At 32.2% G+C, this 16,591-nt stretch overlaps 1 protein-coding gene across 3 annotated transcripts in view; it reads right to left on the bottom strand.

The window, feature by feature from the left end:
- The window catches only part of LOC106056023 (probable serine/threonine-protein kinase MARK-A), a 198,534-nt gene that overhangs the window by 105,097 nt on the left and 76,846 nt on the right, over positions 1-16,591 (bottom strand). For all 3 annotated transcript variants that reach the window (XM_056019720.1, XM_056019719.1, XM_056019721.1), the window contains 3 exons: positions 3,318-5,176; positions 1,718-1,853; positions 1,302-1,418 (listed from right to left, as the gene is read on the bottom strand). In XM_056019720.1, coding sequence (XP_055875695.1) covers positions 1,302-1,418; positions 1,718-1,853; positions 3,318-5,176 — 2,112 coding nt within the window. The remainder of the gene's footprint in view (positions 1-1,301; positions 1,419-1,717; positions 1,854-3,317; positions 5,177-16,591) is intronic.

Raw genomic sequence — 16,591 nt, 5'->3', positions numbered from 1 at the left:
GATGTATGCAAACGCGACATGAAGCTCTTCAAAATCGACACTGGCAACTGGGAAGAGGTGGCACTGGACAGATCCACATGGAGAGAGAGCATAAAGGAAGGGTGACAGATTGCAGATGTCATACACAACAGAAGCAGAAAGAAGGGTGAAAATGCAATGGCGCCTGGTGATTTTATATGCCCAACCTGTGATCGCAGCTGTGTATCAAGGATTGGCCTCTTTAGTCACACAAGAAGTTGCAAAGGGAAAAGATCGTCTCGCGAGACGTAAAATGCCACAGAGCCCTGACCTATATAAATTACAAATTAAAATAAAGATAAAATTAGGTCAAAAATTAGATCAAGGAGCGCGAGCTCACACTAGTTTTATTTTTGTATTTGGTATTTTGAGTTTTTGGACAATATAAAAAATATTTAAAACCCACACATATATTATAATGTTGATGATATAATAATATTTACACAACGAACTTAACTCCCAAATCTAAAGGACAAATATTACTATATAACGCTACCTAGCTGGTGTTCTCAACATACAAGTGCTTTTGATTACAAACACACATTAACAAAAAAGATTGTATTATTATTTGTTAAAGAAATTATAAAATTAATATATATATATAATGAGGCAAAAGCTTTTCACGCCAAAACGGATGAGCCAAAACATTTCTGCTTCCTCTACGATTACTTCATATTTCGGAAAAATAAATTTTGGGAATCAATCTTTAAATTTAAACCTGCCTGGCGCCGTCATTTATTTCAAGGTACAAAATACATTTTACATTTCATTGTTTTAACAGAATACAATATAATTTTGATAATGTAAAACTATCTTTACTTATTACTTATTTGTATGTTTCTAAAAAACAAAAGGTGAAGACATTTCAATATGTCTCAGCCGACATGATTTCACTTTCGTTGAAAAGGTTAAATTTCTCCAGAGCGTCGAGCAATCGTTGAGGGTTGAGGTTCCGATCAAACAAATAAGAAATATTTCATTCTCATTGCCTCCGATGTATGTGTAGAAAAATATAATAAAATATTCGGTAGTTGGCGGCTATTCTGTTGAAGGACACATACCGTCGTGTGACATTACTATGATCTATAAATTACATTTCCATAATATCAATTATTAAGATTTTGTAAAGTCTTATTATTTATTTTGTTTTTTTTTTTCTTAGAAAAAAATAAATGCCTGTATTATCCAGTATTAATTAAAAAGAAAAACCACGAAAATATAGTAAACACAAGTATGTTTTTAGTGATCTACCATTGTGGAAATAGATTAATAGTTAATGTTACCTGAGCCAGCAGAGTAAATCTTTCTTTATCATCTGCAGGGCTACCCCTATGTGCTGGATACTCCCAGTCAATATCCAACCCATCAAAATTCCATTTTCTCAATAATGCTATAGCTGACTGAAACAGTTTTTAAAAATACATTTTATTCATTGTTTACTTGCTCAAACCTAATTTTTAAATGTTTTATTCTAAATACAAACTTTGTGTTTTTGTTTTGCAGAAATCTTTCTTAATGTAAAAACATAAGGAAATCCATGCAGTGCATTTAATAATTATAGGAAAAAATAGTTTACCCTCAAACAAATCATTGTTTAGATAGATGATATGTCTGTGAATAGACAATAATTTCCCTTTTCTTGTATGATATTTTATTTGAAAAAAAAAAAACTTATTAGGAACAACGACACAATATTAACCTGTATAAAAATATGTTTCCTTTCTTTTGTAGACACCATCAGAGAGAATGGCTGTGATAACAAATCCCATCCACCGACTGATAGGAGTATTTTTATGCTAGGATTTTTTTGTTTAATCTTTGTCACTCTTTTGTACCTAATCAATAGAATGAATGTATTTTATGTACATAGAATAGGCCCCATTTGTCTTAGGCAAGTACATAGTAAAATGTAGTATTTTTGAAAAATATACTGAAAAAAAAACAACAAAAAAAAAAACCGAAGTGGTCCACCTAGAGTCTTCACCAGGATTCGAACACGGGACTTCCGGTTCCAAGTGCTTTACCCCTCAGCCACAGCGTCTCCATATATTTATTTAGCGTACACTTATATTTTTTAAAATAATAATTATTAACCTTATCCATACATTCAAAATTAATAACATAATACATGTAATAAAGAACTAAAAAAGGTTTATTCTACTTAAAAATTTGATAAATTGGCAACACGAAAAAAAAATATTCTTGACCTACTTTAAGCTGCAATAGTGTACAAATGACTTTCCCCTAACAAATAAACATTAATATCTCCATTGTCATTCGTCATACACACTAGACATAGATCTAGCTAGATCTAGACCTAGTTTTAGATCTAAATCTAGATTCAAGATCTAAGTCTAAGTCTAGAACTAGATCTAAGTCTAGATCTAAAAATAGATATTGAGTTATCTGTATTATATATTATAAGATAAGTTAGATCTAAGTCTATATATAGATCTAGAACTAGATATAGAATCTTGATATAGAATCTACTGTATCTAGACTAGAACTTGTATAAATTTACACGTTTAATATTAAAATTATTAGACCTAGGCCAATGTTATAATCATGAATAGTAGGCCTTTCGTTACCGGGTAACGGTGTAGGCCTACTTTGCTGTTCGTATCCGATTCATTTCTTAATGTGATACTATTGTTTATATAATAAACAAATCTGCACTTATAACTAAAACGAAGTTCATATCAAAGTTCTTTTTGAAAAACAACATTGGAATCAATATTCTATTCAATGAGTTAGTTAATAAATGGAAAATATATTTTATAATGATCCATTGACACTTTTACCATTGTAAATTAGTGACCTTAGATGCATTTTTTTTTTGTACCATTGCGCGAATGTATGAATGAAGCATGATTTATTAAAGAAGTGCATGGCCTTTTAAAAAATGTTACCTCCCCTGAAGTTAGTAAAAAAAAAAAGTAGCCGTTGCATTAGAACTTTGAATGATCTAAAATATCATGATGTCCTATTTTCATTTTCTCATCTAGTTTCTGAGATCTAAACGGGACGGACAGACAGGCCACACAAAACTAATAGCGTGTTTTCCACTTTCGGGGGCCGCTAAAAAAGTGATTTTCTTTATAGATTTTAGATTTAGTCCGGATACGATTTATGAATATTTTAAAAGAAAATTAACTAGAGAATGACGAGTCTATGTTCTCTAGCAATTTGCATAATTATAAAAGTTACCATCAATTGTTTAACTATTATCATCTTTTTTTTTGACAAAAAAGTAGTCTAAACTTTAAAATGACTTTTATGCCTTTGCGTTTTATACTTACATTGCTAGGCTACTCTGTGTATTTTCATCATTCCATTCTGACGTTGACATACTACTGTCATTGCTAATGTAAGCAAAAGCATAATGAATGTGTGTACACAAATTGACATCAATGTCCTCTGGTAGAAATTGTGCTTGTCCTCTTCTGTACTGGGCCCAATTTGTGTAATAGCAGACCATCAATTGAGATGTTTTCTTTTTGGAATATGTCTTATTTTTATTTGTAACGTTATAGTTTGTATTTGAATGATTATTATATAAACTTTGGGCCTTATGAATTTTTTTGCTATTTCTTAATTTCCCTTGAGTTTTATTAGTTATACTATAGGTACCATATGATTTCCTCTCGGCATTATAAAATTTATTCGAGGCATTATACAATTTATTTAGAGTGTTATAAAATTTACCCTGGCTATTATAAGACTTCTCCCAAGCATTATAAATTTTACTGTTGGCATTAGGTGGATTAATTTGGGCACTATAAAATCTACTGTGACCATTATCCAATGTATTTAGAACATTGTACATGTTCACCTGTGCATTGTGAAATGTATTCTTAGCCCTGAAAAATTTAGTCTGACCATTAAAAAAAATTATATGGGCATTAGATCTACTCTGGCCATTATATAGTTTGCTCTGGCCACTATAAGATTTACTCTGACCATTATATAGTTTGTTCTGGCCACTATAAGATTTACTCTGGCCATTATATAGTTTGCTCTGGCCACTATAAGATTTACTCTGACCATTATATAGTTTGTTCTGGCCACTATAAGATTTACTCTGGCCATTATATAGTTTGCTCTGGCCACTATACGATTTACTCTGGCCATTATATAGCCTGCTTGGGCCATAATTAGATTTACTCTGGCCATTATATAGCCTGCTTAGGCCATAATTAGATTTACTCGGGGCATTGTCATTGAAATATTTACTCTGGCCATTATTAGATATAGTCAGTTGCTTATGAAATTTACTCCGAGTATTGTAAAAGGTTTTCGGGACGTTATGAGATGTACTCTGGGCATTATAAAATTTATTTTGAACATTTTGAGAGTTTCTTTGGGTATTATACAATTTATTCCGGAGATAATTGGATTTACTCTGAGCATTATAAAATTTGTTCTGGACATTATACGATTTATTCTGCGAATTTTTTAATTTTCTTTTGTTCTTCTTCATCTTATCGGATTTACCTTGAATGTCTTTATTTAAGTTATATGGGTTTCCATAAAGCTTTTTATTTGTATCATTCGAATTCAGTCTGTAGTCTATATGAAATTTTCGTCCGTTAATTTTTAACAGGCAGTTCTTCTTCCCATGATTGCAATGAAACCTATGTCTATAGGAAACATTAGTTGGTAAATAGTTTACTAATTTATATTTTTCATCAAATGACATATTTTTCAAATAATGTTCATTTGAAAATACTTGTAAAGAAGTCTGCAACCTAGATTTATTATTGATGAAATTAGTTAATTTTATTTTAGCTGTTTTGGTGTGAAATGGATGCGAAAAATTATTTGCTATTTTATTTAGATTATTTTTTATGTAAACACGTGTATTCTTTAAATTGTTTGCATTTTGATTATCGTTATAACCTAAAATGTTTGTAGTTTCTTTTTTAAAAATATTTGTGTTGGTGTTTTTAGTTGACAGTTTAGTGTAAATCTTAGTAATTGGTAGAATTCTATAGGTATTGATAGTTGGCAGCTTTGTAAGAGTTTTGTTAACTAGAAGCTTAACTGTTCTGATTCTTTTACAAACGTTTTCGTTACTTTTTGAATGAATCTTGTTCAATTGTAAAGGTATTTTTTGGTGAACACTTGAATTAAATTTCACCTGTAGGAGGTCTGGAGCCTGCAAAAACATTGTATTAAAGTTAAAAGAAAATCAAGGTTATGGACACAGATAGACTATAGCCTTAAACTCATTAAGTGTTTGTGTCAGGATTTTGTAATTTTACCATCACAAAAGAGATACAAGACACCGATAGCAAAGACAAACAGACACAAACACTCTTTGTTCCCCTGGCAATCAAATCATTAAATAAGAACAATCTGGTATAAACTTTGTCACATGTAAATTATGAGTGAGTCTGGTATGAATGTACACTTTGGTTTCTTATAGTTATAATGTTTTTTGTTTGGTGTAATGCACAAATTGTAAGACAAATTTCCTTACGGATAATAAAGATTATTATTATTATTATGTTAGAAATGAACGAGTAGTCATTATTATTATTATTATTATATAATAAAACAACGTGTTACATTTAAAGCACTAAATATTTCTTGCTGTTGGCCGACTGTTCATAATACATAGTTTAAAATAACACTATATATTGTATAGATTTAAATTTTACAAGAACATTTAACAAACGTATGCCCTATTTTTTTAAACTTTTTCCCGCTAATCACACAAACTCAGAGGCGGCCCCCATCTAATTCACCAATGGATCAGGATTTGATAGTTGAAAGTAATAAAATTTGGGTTAGGGTTATACGCCATTTTTGTCAGGAAAAATTGGAAGCATATGTGTTTGAAAAGCCAGGAGCTGACTTGATTAACATTGGTTAACCTTTTTGTAACTGGCGGAACGTTTCACAAAGCAAATTCAAAGTTTAAATAGATTACAAAGAGAGTTTGTGTTATCATATAAACTCAGAGGCGGCCCCCATCGAAGTCACCAATGGACCATGAATATTTAAGCCATAGTTTTGTTTTTGATCGTTTAAATTAATAAAATTGTAAAAAAAATCATTTGGTGTACTTTTTTCAAATAAAAGCAAACAGGATCACCTATAAACAGAATGGAAACCTCCCAGACAGTGTCGGTGGCAACTGGTGCGGTAGCTCAGGGTTTCATCCCTTCCCATCAACTTTCTTCAAATATATTCCAATAAACACTGTTGCTAGTTATTTCTTTTTGTTGAACAAATACAGATTATCTACTATTATTGATTTTTACTCAAATGTTAAATGAGTGTCAATTCTATAACAAAATCCCACTGTTTATGGCAATGATATTTAATTAAAATTAAAATCATACTAAACATCACCTGAACAGGTTTCTTTTGTTATACTTTAAGACTAAAATGGTATAACGTTGTGCTTTGTCATTTAAACTTAAACTACCATCTAGACGTGTCTAGGCATGTTTGGGTATATATCTAGAGATTTTAATATAATTATCTTTTCCGATGTGTCTGCTTTTGCCAAGATATAATTTTTTCAACTTGCTTGTCATCCCCAAAATGGTTTCACCGGATGCGACCGCACCCTTCGCACACCCCCCCCCCCCAACAATGTCGATTAATATATTGGAATAGACGGGCTAGAAATGTAAAAAAAATTAGCCAGCACAAATAACCGGTTTCCCATGCGAACAGCATAGTGCATAATCGCTCTATCTACTTTATAGGTCTATAGGCCTACTAGATGTAGAATATAGAATATATTATAACTAGAATCTAGAGCTATATTAGATCTAGATGTCAAGAGTAGTTCTAGATGTAGTCTAGATATTTAGGTCTAGACCAGTGGTTTCCAAACTTTTTTGTCTCGTAGACCCCTTGCCATGTATTCTGGTTATCGGTAGACCCCCTGCTTAACTTTCAAATTTTTGCAAATTCAACATTTTTAAAACTAATTTCTATCTGTACAAAAAGTAAAGTAAAGTTCCCCTTTCCGACCTTGCGGTCTATAGAGCAGATGATGTAAAGGTCATCTGTTTCTGTGGCCTACGATTATCGAGGGTGACATGTGGCCAGCTCAACGACCAACAGCCTTTACTTTCCCCAACTAATGTCAGGTACCCATTAGAGCTGGGTGGACTCAGAGGCGCCCAAAAGATCCCGAAATTAAAAATCCAAGTCTTCAACAGGATTAAAACTCGGAACCCCCGGTTCAGAAGCCAAGCACTTTACTGCTCAGCCAAAACGCCTCCTAATTTCTATCTGTAGAGAGTTGAAAAGTGAAAAAGTAATTTAAAGCTACATATTAGAGATTTTAGAGATCTCTCTTTTTTATTGATAAAATTCAAAACCAATTCAAATAGCAATATGTATTGCTGGAATCTCCAAACACAATAGCCTTAAGTATCATTGTAAGAGTTTTCGCAAAGAGAAGTTTCTCGTGTATTTGTTGACGTTTCACGAGTTGCTCAAATATTGAGTCCGCGCAAAGATGTTATCACTATTGGGAGAAAGAGCGAAGGCGAGTGACTGTCGCCTAAACCAGTAAGCTTCGAGCATGAAGGGCTCATTAGTCTTGGCTGGCTACCCACCTAGCAGAAGTAAAACTGAATTCAAAATTCTCCTGTCTTGCAACTCAAACATGGGAAAGGTTTTGTGGGTTAACCTGAGGAAAAATAAGGAGCCGGCGACTATAATGCAGTTTGCAGCACACACCACTACATCCTGTCCGAACCTGTGACGCTGCTGAGCAGCCCAAACTTATATATGTCGTTTGCAAAGAATTACATATGAAGCTTTTAATTTTATAACTCATGCCACTGAAGCAACCTTGAACTGTATTGTTGCTTAAAGAAATTCTTTTGATAATATCAGATGTGGGTTTGTGTAAAACAGGTTTTAAAACTACAACGGCTGGTAAAAATCAATGTTTTACCTATGGTGTTTTCTGCATTTTGCCATAAATAAGTAAATTTCCCCTTTCAGACATTGTGATGATATTATAGTCATCTGTTTCTTTGGCCATCGGTTAACGAGCAGGGTGTCATGTGGGCAGAACAACGACCAACCGCCTTTACTTTTACTAACTTAATTCAGGTACCCATTAGAGATTGGTGGACTCGGGGGAGACCTGAAAATCCTGAAATTCAAAATTCACAGAGATTCGAACCTAGGACCCCAATTACGGAAGTCAAGCGCTTAACCACTACCACCACACCCTTATTTTGCTATAAGTGAACAGATATTGTAAGACTCATAAACCACCCTCTTCTCTACATGATGTTGAATAGAGATTTTGTGGGTCTATTCTGAACTTTATCTTTGAATGTTAAAAAGTTTTTCAAATCTATATCTTTTTATCAGGGTGATATTGTCGCAGATGATCCTCAAGCGTAATTAGTTTCATATCGTCATAAAAAACGCAATCGGTAACCGCTTGGTTGACAAAGAAAGAATGAACAATTTTATATAATCAACGCTAGACAGTCTACATTTCTTTTTGTTACACATTATTTACATGAAGACAAAATTAAGTTATTTTAATAAGTATTGAAATTAAATACAACAATTGTGTATTATGCCTTAGGCAACAAAGATGCATCATGGCACTGTGTACCGTGTGGGTTACCTCAGTTTACATCAGGACTGTTTGATTCCTTTGATGCAGACACTTCTAACCCATTCAAAATCCTAAACACCATCCCAAACCAAACTCACCAACCACTAGCCAGATCCACTCCTGTTAAATCTAAATCTACTAAAATTAATACAACAGCCTCACTAAACAAACCTACTAAAGAAGTAATACCAAAATACCTTAAAACCTTAGTAATAAATTTTCAAAGCATTAGGAACAAAACAGCAGACTTAGAAATTTTATTAAAATGTGAGAAACCAGACATAATTGCTGGGACAGAAACTTGGCTACATCCTGAAATTTATAATGCAGAAATTTTCAATAGTAATTATGAAATTTTTAGAAAAGATAGGGCTGATAATCATGGAGGAGTTCTTTTAGCAATAAAAAAACACTCTTATAGCAGAAGAAATTACCTTACCTAACTCAAAAAATATAGAATCAACATTTTGTAAAATTAATACCACCTCAACATCCCTAATAATAGGCAGCATTTACAGACCACCAAATTCTAGTTTAGAATACATGCAGGAACTATGTAATCAGATTACTACACTTAAAGAGACAAATAAAAATGCAGTTTTTTGGATTATGGGTGATTTCAACCTACCTGATATAAATTGGAAAACACTAACCATAGATAAACACCAAAAACCTTAAGGACATGTGAGCTTGCGCTCCCAGGGCTATATTTTTATATATTTATTTTTATATGCTAGTGCCAAACTTATTAATTATACTTCCGCATATTTATATAGGTTAGTGCGGGATAGTATAAAAGGGATGTACTACATGCTGTCTTAAAACAGTTGAGTGTACATTTGACCAGTGGTCAGTACCATATCTGTCTGTGTGACAGCTGAAGATCTTTGTGGTCTGTCGTCTAATTATAATTTTATTCCTGTACCTGGGACGGCCTGTAAGTTTGTAACTATTTTTTTTACTAGACCTATGTCATACTATGTGTAAGGTAGTTATTTTATTTTCTACTTGGACTATTTGTCATAATAGTTGGCAACATGCTGTATTGAAGATGGCGGCGTTCATCAGTCCTAATAGAAGATAATATAGTTTTGCATTTATGTATTGCAGGCTATTGTTACTGCTGTGTTACTGCTTTTAGCTGCTACAATTACACTGCTTATAGCTGCTGCTTATAACTGCTGTTGTAGATCTATTCTAATTATAGGGAATCTAGTGTTATTTTGTTTCTGCTATTGAGAGTTTTGTTATTGTTTCTGTAGATCTATTCTTAATTCTAGATCTAATTCTAGGGAAGCTAGTGTTATTTTGTTTTTGTAGTGCAGCCTTAGTGGCTTAGTTATTAAACTTAGTTATAAGTTATATATTATGTTCTTGTTTCAGTGTTAGTATTATGAGTGTAATAGTAGAATATTGTAGATCTAGACTAGTTTATTGTAGTGTGTTTGTGTAGATCTAGATCTAGGTCTAGTGTAGTAGTTGTAGTGATTTAGTTAGTTAGATAGTTTACTGTAGTTAATTAGTTGGTTTGATCAGTTTGTGTTAGATAGTTGGTTTGTTTAGTTTGTTGGTGTTTGCAGTAGCGTAGATTTAGAGGGTATTAGTTAGTTGCTGAGTTCAGTTGTAGTGTTAGTGTATATATTATTTTTTATTATTGATTTATTTTTGTATGTAAATAAAGTTTCTTTTTGTTTTATTTATCGTAAACTAAAGTTTGTTACCTTGTTTTCATTTAGTTAAGTTAGTATAGTTAGTTGTCTGGTTACTTAGGTGACTCTAGCCCCTTGGTCACCATACCGAGGTGCACAGATTGAGCCCACCCAGTAGCGCAAACATCTGCCTACTGTTGGTAAATTTTAATGTTGAGCAGAAGAGAATAGGTCCTCCCACTCGCGCCTGCCTGACCTGCTTACAGACATAAATGAGCTTTTCATAGAAACTTTACACAACCTAAGTTTAGATCAAATTATTAAAAAGCCAACTAGATTAAACAACACATTAGATCTCTTCTTAACCAACAGACCTGGATTAGTAGTTGATTATGATATTATCCCTGGTCTATCAGACCATGAGATCATAAAAATACAGTCAGATAAAAGCAGTAGCCAATACAAAACCCAAAAGAAAAATCTTACTCTGGAATAAATGTAACCTAACACAACTACACCAAGCTGCATTAAACTTTCAACAAACATTCTTGTTAGAAAAAGACATTAACCAACCAGTCGATGACCACTGGAATTTCATTAAAAACCATCTTAAAAGTATTATAGAAAACCATATACCAACTAGATACACCCGAAACAAAATAAATAAATGCTAAAGAAGCTTTGTAAACAGAAGGAAAACCTATATAGAAAATTTAAAGAAACTAATGCAGAAAGAGTTTACAAAAAGTATATAAAAATTAAACACTTAACCCAAAAAAAAAGCAGACAGCTGCAGAGTGAATACATAAACAATGTAATATCTAAAGATAACAACAAAAACCTATGGTCATACATTAAGTCTAAGAAAATGGAAACAACAGGCATATCGCCATTAAAAGATGAACATAACATAATACATAATGATAATGAAACTAAAGCAAACATCCTAAACAAATACTTTGCATCAGCATTCTCAGCCCCAGGAGACAAAGACATATTACTGAATTTGAACCAAGTAAACAACATAGAAGATATAGTAGTACAAGAAAATGGAATTCAAAAACTATTAGCCAACACCAAACCAAATAAAGCGTCTGGACTTGATGGTATTCCAGCTAGATTACTCAAAGAACTAAGCAATGAGCTAGCCCCAGTGTTCAAAATACTATTTCAGGCTTCACTTAACCAGGGCAGTGTACCAAAGGACTGGAAAGAAGCTAATGTCACCCCCCTATTTAAAAAAGGAGAAAAATCTGACCCAGGAAACTACAGACCAGTATCACTTACCAGCATCACATGTAAAATCCTAGAACACATAATATGTAGCAACATCATAAACCACTTAGACAAACATAATGTCCTCACACCATACCAACATGGCTTTAGGAAATATAGATCATGTGAAACACAACTAATAGGACTAATTGATGATTTTTCAAAAGGTTTAGATAATAGTGAACAAATAGATGCTATCTCACTAGATTTTTCTAAGGCTTTTGACAAAGTTCACCACCATAGTTTGCTTAAAAAATTAAAATATTTCGGCATTAATGGTCCACTGCATCAGTGGATTAAAGATTTTCTGATAGGGAGAGAACAAACTGTAATAATAAATGGCTCTAAATCAAAACCGATAACAGTAAACTCAGGTGTACCTCAAGGAACAGTCTTGGGTCCACTACTATTTTTAATTTACATAAATGATTTACCAAATCGCATTACTTCAGGAACAAAAGTCAGATTATTTGCAGACGATTGCATAATATATAGAACAATAAAAACAACACAAGACACAGATATTTTACAAAGAGAATTAGATGAATTACAGAAATGAGAATCAAATTGGAGAATGTCTTTCCACCCAGAAAAATGTCAGTTGTTAAGAGTAACAAAAAAACTAAAACAAATTAATTCCACTTATCTTATTCATGGCAAACCAGTAACACAGACTAAAAACGCAAAATACCTAGGTGTTATAATAAATAAAAAACTGTCATGGAATCCACATATTGATGAAACTACAAAAAATAAACAAAGCATTAGGATTTATTAAAAGAAATTTCTATAAATCAAATAAGAACATAAAACTAAAATGTTATTTAACCTTGGTTAGGCCAATAATAGAATATGCATCCTCCGTTTGGGAACAGACACAAAATAGAGCAGTGAGGTTCATAACAAACGAATATTCACATTTGACTAGAGTAACACCTTTAGTAAAATCACTAAATTTAGAAAGCCTTCAGGACAGAAGGCTCAAAAGTAAAGTAGCAATCATACATAGAACACTGAACCATAATCTTCAAATACAAAACAAAATTTAATAAAATACTCAGAAAGACACAAAGATAAAGGCACATTCCTCGTCCCATATGCTAGGACAAATTTGTACAAATACTCCTTCTTCCCTAGGGCTATTAGAGCATGGAATGGGTTGCCTGAGCTAGCCAGGAAAACCAGTGACTTGGCAGAATTTAAGTCATTGGTTAATATGCATGACTAAATGCATGACGCGTAGGACGTAATCATCTTCTTTTTTGAAGTAAAGTCTGTATTATATAAGATAGGATAACAATTTTTCGTTTGAATAGCAGGATAAATATTTAAATGATTAACTAAGTTACAAATTATATATAGTGTGAAGAATTACATTAATGATGATTAATGGGAAAATTAAAGTCACGACCTGCTAAATATGAAATCTATTGTCATAGACTTGGACATCTCATGGAGCCCCAATTCTTTTTTTCACTTTCGTAGACTATCTATATAATATAAACTACGTATTGATATGTGACCCATTGTATATTATGTCGTACCACACTCTAATCTCAAATTGTATCATTAGTAAATTTAAATGAAAAAGGGTTGTACCAGGTGGGAGGGGCGATACCTGCAATCGCATTTCCCCCATCGGACAAATCAATACTTTTTCTTTTTGTATTATAGTTAAGAAATTACAAAATTTAAAAAATCTGTCACTAATATAATTTATATATACTATAAATTAAATTCTTATATCGAGTCGCCCCACCCCTATTCTTTAATGCCAAATGCAATCTTTAGCAGAAATTATTAAAAGAGCGAGGATTAATCATTTTCACTCTACCGCCCCTTCCCTTTCCAGACAAAGTTTATGTAATTTCACATGAAGTTATCATAATTATTTTAAGAAAGACTTTGCATTGGAAAGGTTAGAATTCAAACAAAATTTTTTAGTATAAGAGTCATGATTGAGATGCGTTCTAAACCCAGATAATATTTTCCTAGTCGTCTTTTCCCAACCTTTACTCAATCTGATATTTTTCTAGTTAAATAAATTTGGGACTATAACTCACAATTTATAATTGAATTTTCATGAATACTATTTATCGAACAATTTTTTTTTTCGGCGGCGATCCTCAAAGCAAAAATCTAAATATGTGGGGTATGCTATCTTTTCAAGGAACAAATCGGTTTTATTTGCAATGTATTATGAGCCTATAAATTCATATTAGAATATTTTTCAAGTACAACATTATTCGAAAGGTCCTTTTTTAATAGTATGAATAATGAGCTTTAGGTCAGGAGAATGCGTTTCTGCAGTGAAGAATGCAAGAAAACGCTTTTATCGTCGGGGCTTCGCCCAGAACCCCACAAGAGAACCTCCTTATAACGCTGCTCCAGTTGTTTTGTTTTTCGCCAAAGGTTGAGAAATGCTATATATATATATATATATATGCGTGTGTGTGTGTGCTGTACGCATGTTTATGCATAGGGTTAGGGTTTACTGGGCGTTAGGGTTAGGGTTTGGGAAAAAATCGCCCCCCCACTCCAAAGTTCCGGTTCCGCTAGTGAATAGCACTAAGGAAGAAGGAGTATTTGTACAAATTTGTCCTAGCATATGGGGCGAGGAATGTGTCTTTATCTTTGTATCTTTCATAGTATTTTATTAATTTTTTTTTTGTATTTGAAGATTATGGTTTAGTGTTTCATGTATTATTGCTACTTTACTTTTGAGTCTTCTGTCTTGAAGGCTTTCTAAATTTAGTGATTTTACTAAAGGTGTTGCTCTGGTTAAGTGTGAATATTCGTTTGTTATGAGTCTCACTGCTCTATTTTGTGTCTGTTCCAGTTTCTTAATGTTATCTTGAGTTGAGGGGTCCCAAACGGAGGATGCATATTCTATTATTGGCCTAACCAAGGTTAATAACATTTTAGTTTTATGTTCTTATTCGATTTATAGAAATTTCTTTTAATAAATCCTAATGCTTTGTTTGATTTTTTTGTAGTTTCATCAATATGTGGATTCCATGACAGTTTTTCATTTACTTCTTAATGATACTACTGTTTAAATAATAAATAAATCTGCACCCCTAAGCTATAAGAAGATAAACTATTTCCTTTGTTTAATACGTTTAAATCTAAATCTAGATGTACATCTATTGAGTCTGATTTAGATTGTTGTCAAGTGTAGGCCTATAATATGGATATGTCAAAACTACGCGCTATAAAAGTAGTTTGTTTGTTTTTTACTTTCAACTAGTGATGGGAACTAAATTAACTTTTAAAAGTTAAACTAAAACTAGTTTTCAACTAAAATAAAGTAGTTAAACTATTAGTTTATCACGAATTTCAAAAGATAGTTATACTAAACTAAAAAAAAGTTAATTAAACTATAACAAAGTATTCTTTTTTTTTTTTTTGGGGGGGGAGGGTTGAACTACACCTATATAGATATAATCATCCGATTGTATGCATACGGTACGGTTCGATTTTATTCTTTTAACATCCTAGTAATATTTATCCATAATAAAATCAGTCATAAGGAATATGTTTTTTTTACATAAACGTTAATGCTCAATAAAATAAAAAGAATGTTTAAATAAATATGTGTGCTTGTATTTTTGCCTTGTATTAAAACCTTTAGAAATAATGGTACTCTTTTTAAAAAAAATATATTAACTTATTATATAACGGAAAATCTTACTTATACCGGTAAAGTTTAAAATCTCATTAAATAACATTGATTTAGAATTTCCAATTTAGATCTAGCATCCAAAGAAATAGAAACGAAATCGTTGAAGTTTTAAATAACATTTGACCTGTATTACTATTTTATAGTGTAAAATACATGCTTGACTAAAAATGCCAATTTGCTATTTTCTTGTCTGACCATTAAAAATACAACTAACACTATTGCATAACCGTTAAACGCGCAAGGGAAAAAAACAGGGTGATCTTGTCATTATGGACTGCACACTCAGTACACTATGTGGGCCTACACGTGTACGTCTATCTGGCCAGGTTGTTAAAATCAGTCGGACACACCGTCTATTTACTTTCTGGGGAGGGAGTGTGTGTAACTATTTTAGTGTAAAGATATATCTACGAACATGCTTGACTAGCCACTCCAGTGTGTTATTTTCTTGTCTGACCACTCCACATTAAGCAAACACTATTGTATAACGCTTAATGCAGGGTAGTCTTGCAGTATTATCGACTAAACACGTACACTAGGCCTACATGTGTATGTCTAGCTGACCAGGTTGCTAAAATCAGTTGGACACAGTCTATTGACTTTATGGTCAGAGAGGGTGTGGAATAAGCTTTTTTTCCAGTGTTGGTTACCCTAATGCTTTTAGATCTATATAGACCTAGCTATTGATTCAGACTTAATAGATCTCAATAATAAGTCTTAAGACTATAAAAAGGGTGTACTTGATGTTCCTGCAGTTAAAAAAATATTGTTTGCCGCAAATGAATTTATTAAAACCACTAAATATTGACACTAATAAAATTTCCACTACAAACAGAAGTTAAACACCACCACGTGGCTCACAAAAAAAAAATTCGGAACAACCCCATTCATAATATTGCATTGAAACTTTTGGCAAAAAATGTTTAACATTTTATAATATTGCTACTTTCAGTTGCAAATATTTACTCGCATAACTTTTACCAGCATCTTACTTTACCCTCTTCAAATGCAGACTGACTAAATAGTTGTTAACTACATAATTTTTTTTTATAATCAAAGTTATTGATATCACATGACCAGAAAACAGGGATGTGCGTTTCAACCCTGACCACATGTTGAAAAGTTGTACAAATTTTAATTAAACTGTTTAGTTAGTAACTAAAAAAAATTAATTAAACTACGATTTTAACTAAACTGTTTTTTTCTAGTTAAACAATGGACTTGATTAATTTGTTTTAGTAAAACTAAAAGTTTCTCACTTTTTAGTTAACTTTTGCCCATCACTACTTTCAACTAAAACTAAGTTCGTATTGAAATTATTTTTTAAAAACAACATTTGAATCAGTATTC

Source organism: Biomphalaria glabrata, chromosome 2 (assembly GCF_947242115.1).
Source record: "Biomphalaria glabrata chromosome 2, xgBioGlab47.1, whole genome shotgun sequence".
NCBI classification, from domain to species: domain Eukaryota; kingdom Metazoa; phylum Mollusca; class Gastropoda; family Planorbidae; genus Biomphalaria; species Biomphalaria glabrata.
Note: the sequence above shows the minus strand (reverse complement) of the source record. Positions and strands in the feature narration are given on the sequence as shown.